Here is a 14980-nt window from a genome sequence, read left to right on the forward strand (position 1 = left end):
GGGATAAGCAGTTGTCTTTCTGTTCCTAACTTTTTTTTTTATCACAAGCAACTCTCAAACCACTGATCATTCTTTACCACCACTTGGCAGTTGATAAACCAATCAAAAACTATCTGTTTCTTCTAGGTCTTTGCTTGAATTCCTGCTGCTTAGCTTGTTCAAAAATGGCCCAGCGTCCTGCTTTTGCTCAAGCCCAGACTCCAAAGGAAGTCTATAAACTCTCCACTGGAGGTGAAATGATAAACTCGTCTTTATAAATATTTAACTTAGCCTAGATTTCAAAGAAAGTATGTAAATTGCATTCATGGTCTTCAACTTTCAATCATTTGCACTATATATTCCTTTCTGACTCATGACGCCCCTGCATGGATGTCTAATAAGCATCCCAAACATAAACCACTCGAAGCTTAATTCACCCCCCGCCAAACCTTCTCCACACCGCAGTCTTTCCCATCACTATCGGGAGGGCAGCTCCAGTCCACTCGTTCATACCCCAAAAGCTGAAGTCATTCTTGACTCTCATACCCCATCCAAACTCCCAGCAAATCTACCTGCAAATGAACACCCAAATTCCAGCTTTTTACCACCATCCGTTCTGGTTCCTGCCTCTGCCCTTGCTCTTTACAGTCACTTCTTCAAAGAGTCATCGGACCTTCCCGCCACCTCAAAGTCCTTTCGCATCAATGCCCGCCCAACAACACACCAAGCTTGATAAAACGTCGGCTCCAAGAAGCTGGAATTATTCTTGTAATGTTTTGTTCAATGCAGCATCACCAATACCTGGGATCATGCTGGGATAATGTTAAGAACCTGATAACCTATTTGAATAACTGCTCTTGCCTCAAGGCTTTTTGTACTTGCTGTTCTCTGCCAGAAACGCTCTTCGCTCAGATACCTGCATGACTCCTCACTCAACTCCTTCAGGGCTCTGCTCAAGTGTTGCCTTACCAACTACCCTTACACTCCCATCTCCCATCCACACCCTTTTCAGTCCCACGAGACCAAGAATGTTTGCAGTGCCTTGCACTTTGCAGATGCTCTTAAGATTTTGCTTTCTATTACTATTTTATTAATGTTGTAGGCTAACAGCTAACTTCATGACATTCTAAGTACGACAGCTATATTTATTTGCTAGAAATATTTGTTCTCACATCTCCAGTATAAAGGAATACCTAAAAACTTCCATCTTAAGCCACACAACTACCTTAAAAACAGATATAAATTATGAAATTATGATTGAACAGTTTGTTTTAAAAAAAAACAACTGCCTTAAATAATGTATTTAATGCTGCCCAATCATATCCCAGAACCAGAAGTCTTAGTAAACCTTTAATAACTGAAGTCAGAAGAATTTAGATAATTTTTAGTGTTCCCAATGCCTACTTAGAATACAGACAAAAAATACAGAAGTGTTTAATATCACTATAGAAGCAGAAAATGTAACTATTTACAGTATATATTGATCCATTTCAAAATCATTATTCTGAAAGAAATGAGACACAAAGGAGTACATGTATGTATGATTCCATTTATATAAAATCTTAGAAAATGCAAACCAATCTTATCAATACATTAAGAGAGAATACAGAACAGCAGTTGCCAGTGTCTGGGGCTGGAGGAAAGGATGAACTGCAACCCCGCAGGAGGAAACTTATGGGAGGTGGTGGGCGTGTTCTGTACCTTGATTGTGTTGGCGATTTCACGGTTGTGAGCAACTGTCAAAATTCATCTAATAGTACAATTAAAATTGATTAAGAGATAAATACTTAATGAAATTAATAAAATGTTAAAATGAGATTATTTTTATGACTACATGAGATTGGGGAGCTTTTTATTACCCAAGCATAATCAGAAAAACGAACGGAACCCGCATGAGATTTCTTCCAATGACAAGAAAAGACCACATCCACAGTAGGTCTGAAGGGATCATAAGAAGACAGAAAGATTAAGATTAAGTACTCTTGTACTCTTCAAGGACTTCCCTGGTGGCCCAGTGGTTAGGACTCAGTGCCTTCACTGCCATGGTCCCGGGTTCGATCCCTGGTCAGGGAACTAAGATCCCGCAAGCCAGGAAGAGGCAGGGGGTGGGGGGAAGATTGCACTCTTCAAACCACACACATGCAAAACAACGACTACACGTCATCTCATTTTCACCTCACAACAAATCCTATCAGGAAAGTGATTAACAGCATGCCATTTTATAAATGAAAAAGCAGGTACAGAGAGTTTAACTTCCCCCAAACCACCAAGTCAGTTTTCAGCTGAACTGAGAATTAAATCCAGGCAATTCATACTCAACCCACTTTTCCACTTTAGATTGACTAAAATTTTAAAGATTGATAGTACTTAAGTATTGGTGTGGCACAGGGGAAAAGAGCATCCACAACCGGTCGATGGGAGTCTATGTTAGCGCCACGCTTTTAGGAAGATATTTTGGCAAAATACCAAAACTGGTAACAGACACAACTCACAAGCTCTTTAAGTCGGCTACCAGTCCCTCACAGGAAACTGCAGTGTAGAAATCTCTCTGCAAGTATATTTTCAAGGATGCTACTGTATTAATTACATGACACAAAACCCGTAAACAATCTCAGTGTCAACAAGCAGGGATGGTTAAACGATTTACAGTACACATCACCCCTGGCCATAAAAAAGAATAAGAAATAGCTATATGAATGTCTTGAGTAAAAGCCAAACAGTAGAACTGGGCATATAATAGCAATTTAAATAGCACAAAATAAACATTTTGTAAGAATTCAACAAAATGTTAATCTGGAGACTAGGAAAGTATGGTCAGTTGAAAGTAACCCTATTATCCCTATTTTCTGTATTCTTTTTTCTTTTTTTGGCTGCACTGTGTGGCTTGCAGGATCTTCATTCCCCAACCGGGGACTGAACCTGGGCCACAGCAGTGAAAGCGCCAAGTCCTAACCACTGGACCGCCAGGGAATTCCATCATTTCTTAATTTTAATAACAAAGAAAGAAAGTATTTTTAAAATACTATTGATGTTTAAGATAAATTTTGAATGAACTGCTGACAATTCTGAGTTACCTTTAAAAAGGAAATTAGGTATTTTGGGTGACTTAGGGGAGAACATATAGAGAAAAGGAAGAAATAAAACGAAACTTAAATAAGCCCTCAACTTCTACAAAGAATGACATTTATGACACTCACTGCAATCTTTTAAAGGTATTATACCAGTACTAAAAATACACAAAGATAACCAATTAAGCCCTCTTAATTTATGAAATTCAAGAAGACATAAGCTGGGAGTGACGTCAACATCACGGCGGCATGAGACACTCCCTTTCAATCTACATCCAGTAAAACATCCATAGCAACAGAGGTTCCTCTGCTCATTAAACCAGAACACCAGAGAATTCCATACACCTGTACATCTAAAGGTGAGTGGACTACGCCCCCCAGAGGAGGTGCCTATGATTTTAGCACCCCTGGCTGCAGCAGCTGAGCCCAGGAGAACACAAGTAGCAGTAGGGGAGGCAGTGCACGAGACTCCAGCGTCCTACCTACAGCAGTGCCTGCGGTCAGCGTGAAACTGGCAGCAGTGGCACAGGGGCCTGCGACCCCAAACCTCCGGCTACAGGTGCACCCATGAGTCTGCCCCCTATCCCCCCATCGCCCACAGCAGTGTCACCCAATAACCCCAGATGAAGCAGAGGCACCCAGGATCCTGGCTTTCCCCCAACTCCCCCTGTGGTGGGCGTGTCAGAGGTGCCTGCCCTCGCAGTGCCTCAGGGAGCAACACCACGAACAGCAGTGGCAGCGGCAGCAGCAAAGGCACCAGTGACTCAGGAGGCACAGCAGCAACAAGGAGGGCACCAGGTGACACCCCCAGCAGAGGCAGTGGAGGCTGGAAAGCGTTGATTCTCAAACATAACCAGAGGCAGTTCGGGTAAGAGAAACCAAAAACTTGTGCTACAGCACCACCTATTGGAAAACAAAAGAAAAGGCCTCCAACTACTAACCTGTTGAATTGTTAGAATCAAGTAAAAAAAAGCTTTAAAAGAAAAGTATTCACTACTTCAAATGCACCAGCAGAGGACAAATTCATCAAGCACCATGAAACACCATGGTATCACACAAAGAAAATGACAATTTTCCAAATACCAAACTTAAAATCACAGAATACTGCAATCTAACTGACAGAGAATTCAGACTGGCTGTCATGAAGAAACACAATGAGCTACAAGAAAATTCAGAAAGGCATTTCAAAGAGTTCAGGAATAAAATTAATGAACAGAAAGAATACTTTATCAAACAAATTGAAACTGTAAAAAAAAGAAACAAACTTCTGGAACTGTAGAAAGCATTGGAAATAAAGCAGGTGGTATGGAAGAGAGAAATCTCTTCAAGTGAGCTTGAAGACAGAAATCTAGAAATGACACAGGTAGAAAAGGAAAGAATAAGATCTAAAAAAAGAAGAAGAAATTCTACAAGAACTATCAGGCTCTACTAGGAAGAGCAACATAAGAATAATGGGTATCCCAGAAGAGAGGGAGAAGGGAAAAGAGAGTTTATTTAAAGAAATAATAGCCGAGAACTTCCCAAACCTGGTGAATGAACTGGATGTATAAGTCCATGAAGCTAAGAGAACACCTAATTACCTCAATACAAAAAGACCTTCTCTCAGATACATCATATTAAACAGTCAAAAGTCAGTGGCAAAGGAAGAATTTTAAAGACAGCCAAGGGAAAAAAAAAGAGCAACCTACAAAGGAACCCCCATTAGACTACCAGATTTCTCAGTAGAAACACTACAGGACAGGAGTGAGCGGAATGACATACTCAAAATATTGAAAGATAAAAACTGTGAGCCAAGAATACCCAGCAAATTTATTCTTAGATACGAAGGAGAAATAAAGGCTTTTCCAGACAAACAAAAGCTGAGGGAGTTCATGACCACTAGGCCTGCCTTACCAGAAATGGTGAAAGGACAACTTCCTTCTGAAATGAAAAGGCAAAAGTACACAAAACTTTTGAGTAAGGTGAAAGACAGAATTAGAAAACTGTAACTCTGTATTAGAATAGGTTAAACACTTAATTACAACATAAAGGTTAAAGGGGAAAAAGCAGCAAAAATAACTAAAGCGACTTCAATATGGTAACCAGCTTACAACATAAAAAGGGATAATTTGGGACCACAAAAACATGGCTGAAAAGGAAAAGGACAGAAGTCATATAGGCAAATGCAGAGGCGATCAGCAGGAAAAGAACCACTTTATGAGAAATGTATACAAACCTCATGGTAACCATACCATATAATTCTAGATCAGAGACACGAAAAATAACGAAAGAGGAAACAGAAGAACATCATAGAAAACCGCCAAACTAAAATGGCAGACAGAAATAGACACAAAATAAACAATGGAGATACAGAGCAACTAGAAAATAAAAGATAAAATGGCAGTACTACGTCCTTATTTATCAACTATCACCCTAAATATAAATGGATTGAATTCATCAATCAAAAAGACACAGGGTGTGGGAATTCCCTGGCAGTCCAGTGGTTAGGACTCGGCACTTTCACTGCCATGGCCCAGGTTCAATCCCTGGTTGGGGAACTAAGATCCCACAAGCTACACGGCTGGGCCAAACAAACAAACAAAAAACAAAGAAAGACACAGGGTGGTTGGACAGATTAGAAAAACAAGACCCAACTATATGCTGCCTCCAGGAGACTAAGCTCTAAAGACAAACATAGGCTCAAAGTGAAAGAATGAAAAATGACACTTCAAGCAAACAGCAGACAAAAGAAAAAGTAGGTGTAGCCATACTCAATATCAGACAAAATAGACTTCATGCCAAAACAGAAAAAGGTAATGAGAGACAAAAACGGACACTCTATAATGATAAAGGGGAAAATTCATCAAGAAGGTATAAAAGTTAATAATATATATGCACATAACATAGGAGCACCAAATTACATAAGGCAATTATTAACATACCTAAAGGGAGAAATTGACAGCAACACAATAATAGTAAGGGACTTTAACACCCCACTTACATCAATGGACAGATCACCCAGACACAATGTCAACAAGGGAACAGCGGCCTTAAGTGAAACATTACATCAGATGGACTTAATAAAGAACACTCCATCCAAATGCAGCAGGATACAAATTCTTCTCAAGAGCATGTGGAACATTCTCAAGCATAGACCAAATTTTGGAACACAAAACAAGTCTCAATAACTTAAATAAAACTCAACTCAGATCAAGCATCTTTTCCAACCACAATGGTAGGAAACTAGAAATGAAAAACAAGAAAAAAGCTGGAAAATTCACAAATATGTGGAGACTTGACAACATGCTACTGAACAATTATTGGGTCAACAAATAAAGAAATCTTTTTATACCTGAAGACGAATGAAAATGCAAATACAACATACCAAACCTATGGGATGCAGCAAAAGTAGTATTAAGAGGGAAGTTCGGGCTTCCCTGGTGGCGCAGTGGTTGAGAGTCCGCCTGCCGATGCAGGGGACGCGGGTTCGTGCCCCGGTCTGGGAAGATCCCACATGCCGTGGAGCAGCTGGGCCCGTGAGCCATGGCCGCTGAGCCTGCGCATCCGGAGCCTGTGCTCCGCAACGGGAGAGGCCACAACAGTGAGAGGCCCGCGTACCGCAAAAAAAAAAAAAAAAAAGAGGGAAGTTCACAGCAACACAGGCCTACCTCAAGAAACAAGAAAAATCTCAAATAAATATTCAAACCTTACACCTAAAGAAACTAGAAAAAGCGCAAAATCCAAAGTCAGCAGAAAGAAGGAAATAATAAAGATCAGAGCAGAAATAAATTAAAGAGACTAAAAAATAGGAAATATCAATAAAACTAAGAGCTTTTTTTTTTTAAAGGAACAAAATTGACAAACCTTTAGCTAGACTGGCTAAGAAGTCTCTGATAAATAAAATCCGAAACAGAAAGGAGAAATTACAATGGATACCACAGAAATACAACAGATTATAATACTACGAAAATTATATGCCAACAAATTGGGCAGTCTAGAAGAAATACATAAATACTTAGAATCATATAACCTTCTAAGACTGAATCATGAAGAAATAGAAAATCTGAATAGACCAATCACTACGAGAGAGACTGAAATAGTAATCAAATACCTCCCAAAAAACAAAAGTCTAGGACCAGATGGCTTCACAGGTGAATTCTACCGAACATTCAAAGAACAGCTAATACCTATCCTTCTCAAACTCTTCCAAAAAACTGAAGAGGAGGGAATGCTTCTAAACTCATTTTACAAAGCCAATACAAGGACAATACAAAAAAAGAAAATGATAGGCAATATCCTGATGAACACAGATGCAAAAGTACTCAACAAATATTAGCAAAACAAATACAATAATTAAAATGATCAAACACCATGATCAAGTAGGATTTATTCCAGGGATGCAGGATGGTTCCACATCTGCAAATCAATACGATACATCACAGCAACCAAATGAAAGATAAAAATCATATGATCACCTCAATAGATGTAGAAAAATATTGATATCTGACAAGATTCAATACTGATGTATAATAAAAACTTTCAATAAAATGGGTATAGCAGGAACATACCTCATCGTAACAAGGGCCATTTATGACAAACCCATGACTAACATTATACTCAACAGTGAAACACTGAAAGCCATCCCTCTAAGATCAGGAACAAGACAAGGATGCTTACTCTAGCCACTCTTACTCAACATAGTAATGGAAGTCCTAGCTAGAGCAATTAGGGAAGAAAAAGAAAAAAAAAAGGCATCGAAATTGGAAAGGAAGAAGTAGAACTGCCACTTTGTAGATGACATGATGTATACATAGAAAACTCTAAAGACCCCACCAAAAAACTATTAAAAATAATAAATACAGGGACTTCCCTGGTGGCACAGTGGTTGGGGATCCGCCTGCCAGTGCAGGGGACATGGGTTCAAGCCCTGGTCCAGGAAGATCCCACATGCCACGGAGCAACTAGGCCTGTGCGCCACAACTACTGAGCATGCACGCCTGGAGCCCGTGCTCCGCAACAAGAGAAGCCACCACAATGAGAAGCCCACGAACCACAACGAAGGGTAGACCCCACTCACCACAACTAGAGAAAGTCCATGTGCAGCAACGAAGACCCAGCACAGTCAAAAATAAATTTAAAAAAATTTTTTTAAATACACTAAAGTTGCAGCATGCAAAATCAATATACAAAAAACTGCTGTGTTTCCATATGCTAACAACAAACTAGCAGAGAGAGAAATTAAGAAAACAATTCCATTTACAATTACAACAAAAAGAAAAAAATACCTAGGAATGTATTGAACCAAGGAGGTGAAAGATCTGTGTACTGAAAACTCTTAAGACATTGTTGAATGAAACTGAAGAACACACAAAGAAATGGAAAGACATTCTGTGCTCATGAACTGGAATTAACATTGATAAAATGTCCACATTACCTAAAGCAACCTACAGATTCAACACAATCCCTATCAAAATCATAAGAGTTTTCATAGAAATGAAACAAAAACTCCTAAAGCTTATACAGAACCACAAAACCCCAAATAACCAAAGCAACTCTGAAATAAAATACAAATCAGAAGCTGGAGGTATCACACTCCCTGATTTCAAGTTATACTGCATCGCTATGGTAATCAAAAGAACATGGCATTGACAGAAAAATAGACACACAGACCAATGAAACAGAATTCAGAGCCCAGAAATAAATCCACACGTACGTGAACAATTAATGTATGAAAAAGGAGCAAAGTACATTCAACAGAGAAATGAGTCTCTTCAATAAATGGCGCTGGGAAAACTGGACAGCCACATACAAAAGAATGAAACTAGACCGCTATCTTACACCATACACAAAATGAATTAGACTTAAATATAAGACCTGAAACCATGAAAAACCCATAGAAGAAAACACAGACAGTACACTCTTTGACGAAGGTCTTAGCAATATTTTTTTTGGATCTGGCTCCTTAGGCAAGGGAACAAAAAGCAAAAATAAACAAATGGGACTACATCAAACTAAAGGGCTTCTGCATAGCAAAGGAAACCATCAACAAAATGAAAAGACAACCTACCAATAGGAGAAAAAAAATTGCAAATCATATATCCAATAAGAGATTAATATCTAAAACATATAAGGAACACATACAACTCAACAAAAAGCAAGCATGATTTAAAAACGGGCAGAATAGCTGAATATACATTTTCCTAAAAATACATACAGATACCAGCAGGTACATGAAAAGATGCTCAGCATCATTAATTATTAAGGAAAGGCAAATCAAAACCACAATGAGGTATTCCATCACTCTGGTTAGAATGGCTGTTATCAGAAAGACAAGAAATAACAAGTGTTGGAGAGCATATGGAGGAAAGGGAACCCTTGGACACTGTTGGTGGGAATGCAAAATGGTGCAGCCACTATGGAAAACAGTATGCAGCTTCCTCAAAAAATTAAAAAATAAAATTACCGGGCTTCCCTGGTGGCACAGTGGTTGAGAGTCCGCCTGCCGATGCAGGGGACACAGGTTCTGCCCCGGTCCGGGAAGATCCCACATGCCACAGAGCGGCTGGGCCCGTGAGCCATGGCTGCTGAGCCTGCGCGTCCGGAGCCTGTGCTCCACAACGGGAGAGGCCACAGCAGGGAGAGGCCCACGTACCGCAAAAAAAATAAAATAAAATAAAATAAATTACCATATAATCCAGCTATTCCACTTGTGGGTATTTATCCAAAGAATATGAAAACACTCATTCAGAAAATCATATGCACCCCTATATTCACAGCAGCGTCATTTACAATATCCTAGATATGGAACCAACCTAAGTGACCACTGACAGATGAATGGATAAAGAAGATGTGTGTGTGCATGTGTGTATATATATGCACACATACACACACACAAACAAAATGGAATACTCCTCAGTCATTAAAAAAAAAAAAGATGAAATCTTGCCATCTGCAACAATCTGTAAGGAACTTAAGGGTATTATGTGAAGAGAAGTCAGATGGAGAAAAACAAATACTGTATGATTTCACTCATATGTTCATATGTGGAATATAAAAATAAATGAAGAAAACCAAACAAAAACAAACACACAGATACAGAGAGACAGCAGTGGTTACCAGAAGGGAAGGGGGAATGTGTGGGAGAATAAAATGGGCAAAGAAGAGTCAACTGGTGGACTGATGGACAGATGGAAACTAAACTTTTGATGGTGAGAACACTGTAGTGTACACAGAAGTCAACATATAATGTTATAAACACCAACGTTACCTCAAGTTTTAAAAAAGAAGACATAAGCTGGGAACCTTCTGACCTACTCTTATGCAACGCTCAATGATGTTTATGCTAAACTATTTGAACTGGGCCCAGCTATCAAGAGTAAACGCTCACAATGCTCACCTTTTACAATCTATTATTCTTCCCTAGCTACACACTCACCCCAAAACAGTTTACTTTTCTAAAAGGAAAACTCCCTCAAACATGTAATAATCTTATATGAGACTTATTAGTCATCCAAATATGAACGAATTTCTGAAATGGTTTTCTTTAACAGGAACATATAAATCCTTGGCAATTTCATAATAAATTTGTAAGATTTATAAAATTTAACTTTTCCGTTAGCAGAATCTTATAAATACTGAAGAGGGAAAAAGGTCCTTTGGGTGACAATGCTGTGAGATGAAAACAATAAGATAAAGTAATCGAATACTGGGTAACTCCTTTAAAATAGTGTTATTACTTCAAAACACGTTATTCATATCATAAATATAACTGAGGTCTTAATTATTTTAAAAATGGGCTCTACAAATATGTGTGTGTGTATATGAATCACTTTGCTGTACACCAGAAACTAACATAACATTGTAAATCAACTATACTTCAACTAAAAAGGGAGGAGGGGCCTCCACAAAAACATGATTGAGGACAATTTTAACAAAATTAAACAAACTAAAAATACTTACATTACAACTGAGTATGTAAAAATATAACATCAATAATTCTTTCCATTGAGAATGTTTAGACAAACTGAAATATAGTTCCCTTTATAGGTTCATATATAAAGTTAAATATTATCACAGAGGGTGGTTTAAGCCAGATTGCTTCAACCAGTACTCTCCAAAATACCTTTCTTTAACAAGTATTCACCTACAATACTCATTCAACAAATATTTCAGAGACTAATTTTGTACCATGCATCATGCTAGGGACTAGCTATGGCAGAAACCTAGAAAAATATATGGGTTGCAATTCCTGCTCTAACTGGTTACAAGTCCTTTTTAATTTTCAGAGTAATAGAACCATGTGTTATATACCAGGCAAATCTGATTCAGAGAATGAACTGGACTATGTAAACATTTTTTTTAATTTTAATTTAAAATAATACATCATTTTGTCACATTCTTAAGGCTACTGAAGCTCATACCATTAGAAATGACAAAAGACTCTAACCCTTAAAAAAAAAAAAATCCTCAAACCTTATTTATATTAAAGCTATAGTGCTGGAATTGCAAAACATTCTCCACTAGGTCAGATTCTTTAATAATTAAAAAAGAAAAATATGTAAGACGTTTTCTTTAAAAATCTTACCTTTTAAGAAATACTTTATACATTTTTAGAATAGAAAAATATTTTTCATTGAACCCCAAAAAAGTGCCACTTCTCTCAAAAAAAAAAACAAAACACCAAAACCCCAAGACATTCAAATGACATATATGATTCAGCTCCCTTTTTAATAAAGACTATATATATAAGCATCTCCTTGTAGGTCTGCAACCCTAGGCCTTGTTATACAGGTATCAGTTTTTCAAATTGAGAACCTACCTAAACTAAGAATTTCTCTTTGTCTTTTAGAGAACTTATGCAGAGGTATTAAAGACTTAAAAAGAAAAAAATAGTTGTAACCATATAAAAAGCCCCCCCATCAACTATTTTAAAGACTTAAACCATATTTTCCCATTTTTATATTTTATTCAAATAGCTAACACTTTTATTAACCATACAGTATTAAGAAAAGAATTCAAACAGCAAACAATAAAAGAGGTCTTAAATAACTGTGGCAAATTCTACCCTTTTAAGAATACTTGCATATTTAAAACACTTTATTAAGGTGTGAAAGGGAAAAAAGTTTCACAAAGGTTTACTGACGTGATTATCAATGCTTTCAAATGAGAGTAAAACAAATCTTAAAATACACATTGAGAGTCAATTACTGTCCATCTTAATTTCCTTTCATCTGAAATTCAGAGGTAATGTGTGTCTACTTTAGGGAAGATTTATATATGAAAAAGTAAGTTTATTAGAAAAATAAACAACTTTAAATTTTACAGTATTTTCCACTTCTAAGATTCTTTGAGATAGAGCAGATGTGCCGTACGATTTAAACATGATCTGATTTACAAAATCTCATTTAGTCCTATTTAGTAAAACAAAATACAAACGGCAAAATGTTAGTAACTATTAAGAACTCCAATGTAAAAGTTAAAAAAAAAAAAAAAAATTTGTCGCATGTACCTAATATGGCAATATCTACTCTGATGTATATTAAACAACTCACTGAAATTTAATGTGCTTTATTACCAAGATAATACTATCATATTAAAATATAAGTTGTGCGGTCTAGCTTTATTTTTCAAAACAACTTATCAACTATAACCAGGGATTGGCAAATTTTTCCTTAAAAGGTGAGACAGTAAGTATTTTAAGTTTGCAGGCAATAAAGTGTCACTACTCAGCTCTGCCACAACAGGGAGAAAGCAGTCACAAGTAAATGAATGGGTATGCCTGTGAGCTGCAGTTTTGCCTGCTGCTGAAAAGACAATGGATTTTGAATGAGAGACTAATTATTTTAGATGCCATATTACAAATATGTCATATACTGGGGGGCAGGGGGGGCCACAGTGGTAGGAAGAATAATATAGATGGATAGCTATCACTAAATGAACACTATAAAATAAAAATTTCCACACTTGTTTCCCAATCATAATTGCATGTGTGTATATATGTATACATACAAGTTATAAAACTATTTCATTTTAATTCAATATTCTTTTTGGTGTGTAAATAGTATCAGAACAAAGTCAGATAAGCAGCAGAGTATCTTGAGCGACTGAGTACTCAGAGGCTAATCAATAACCATGAAATTTGGTTTTGACATCTTAGTATTTCTACACAATGGGAAAACTAATCTATTCGCTGTGCCCCTGAAGAATATAGATGTATATTTTAGATGTTTTAAAATTTAATTGAATTGTTACAATTTTGAAACTAAATGTGATTTGCTTTGTTTTATTAGAAAAAATACTCAGGCAAGGTCTACAATCATCGGTCAATTAAGAATGACTTACAAGAACATGAGGCAATAAAATAAAAATACAAGTACAAACTATATATCTGAAACACTTCTATTTGGCAATTTTATAACAAATCAAAATTTAAAAAGAACAAAGGAGATTGCAGATTACTTCGCAGATACAGAATAAAGCAACTGATGAAGTGCTTAAGCAAAAGAAAACAAAAAAATAGTAAGAAAACACACTGCTTTTCTTCTTTTTAAAAATAAAACCACATTTGCTACAAGTCATATGAATAATACCCTTATTAAACAACCATTCCAGAATGTCTTATAGAAGCAGTGCTTTCATTTGCACTTCATTTAATTTTATATGACTCACTTCACGTATATAGCTCTTTACCCCATTGTTAACGAATAAAGTCTCCCATAATTTTTATTATTTTTTTAAAATTTTTTAAAGTAAATGAGAAATGATTTATGTATCATGGAACCTTTCCCATTTTGGAACCAAAAGGCTTATTAATTCTATATTTTTGTCTATTCTTTCTTTAAAAAATTTTAGTGTAAAAACTGCTGGTTTTTATATCACTGTAGTAAAGTGAAAACTCCTTAATCAGGAGTATTTTCTGCAGTTTGACTGCATATAACCACATACTTTACAATATGTCCTTCCAACAGTAAGGAAATAATTGATTTCACGGTCACTGTCAGAAATGAGTGCCATAATTCTATTATGGGTATAGGTCCTCCCTCAAAGACTTTCTGGAAGGATGTTCAATGTGTTTTGTTCTTACAGATATTAACAGTAGTACATAGTCCCTTAAGTCTGCAAAAGACATTTATTGTTAAAGAAGGTGCTTTATTAACAATTCCTCTGGCAGCACTAGTGAATTACAATATCCTTCAATATTATCTCTACCCATAATATATACATTTAACTTTTCATGCCTCTAGAAAAACATCTACAGTACATTTCATAATATAAAAATATATTACAAATCTGCTGAATTATTTACAAGCAATGTTCTATTATCTCTATGCAACATTTGTTTGATACAATACTAACAAGTTACACATATTTCCATTTCTGTAAGTTAAAAAAAAAATCCATATGGCTTCTTGCTTACCAAGCAAGAAAGTGATTTTATTTTCCTTTTCAAAACCAACTTTGGTGCATAAAGGATTCAGTTTGAAGATACTTTTAAAAAAAATACAATTTTTCTTATGTTAAGAAAAAACAACTCATAACCAAATGCTTTCCTCAGAAAAAAAAAAAAAATTAGAGGCTTATATAGGTTAAAATGAAAATATGAGGATTATTCAAATAATTTGAAATAAAGGTTTTTCAAAAACCGTTAACAGATTAGTTATATAGGTAAATATTAACATACTGTACTCCATGAGAAAACCCTAGTCCTGAAAGGGGAGCCACCAGACATACTGCAACACTCTTTAACAGAAATTTTCAGCCCTAATTCGATAGACGAATTTTTAGTTGATTGCAAATGTCGTTCACTGTTTGCTTAAATACAAATTGAACACTTTTCTTATCAGAGTTCTGCAAAAGAACACAAATGGCAACCAATCACATCTATTTATCATAATTGAAAGGTAAATTATCTTTTGATAATTTTCATTGTCTAAATATTTCCTTATATGACTTCA

At 36.4% G+C, this 14980-nt stretch overlaps 1 protein-coding gene across 3 annotated transcripts in view; it reads right to left on the minus strand.

The window, feature by feature from the left end:
• Window positions 1-2821: 2821 nt before the first annotated feature.
• Window positions 2822-14980, minus strand: part of AEBP2 (AE binding protein 2) — a gene marked incomplete at its 5' end in the record, with an annotated part of 101339 nt that continues 89180 nt past the window's right edge. For all 3 annotated transcript variants that reach the window (XM_079938045.1, XM_079938046.1, XM_079938044.1), the window contains one exon: window positions 2822-14873. In XM_079938045.1, the coding sequence (XP_079794171.1) occupies window positions 14828-14873 (46 nt within the window). In that variant the 3' untranslated portion in view covers window positions 2822-14827. The remainder of the gene's footprint in view (window positions 14874-14980) is intronic.

Source organism: Stenella coeruleoalba, assembly GCF_951394435.1.
Source record: "Stenella coeruleoalba genome assembly, chromosome: 11".
NCBI classification, from domain to species: domain Eukaryota; kingdom Metazoa; phylum Chordata; class Mammalia; order Artiodactyla; family Delphinidae; genus Stenella; species Stenella coeruleoalba.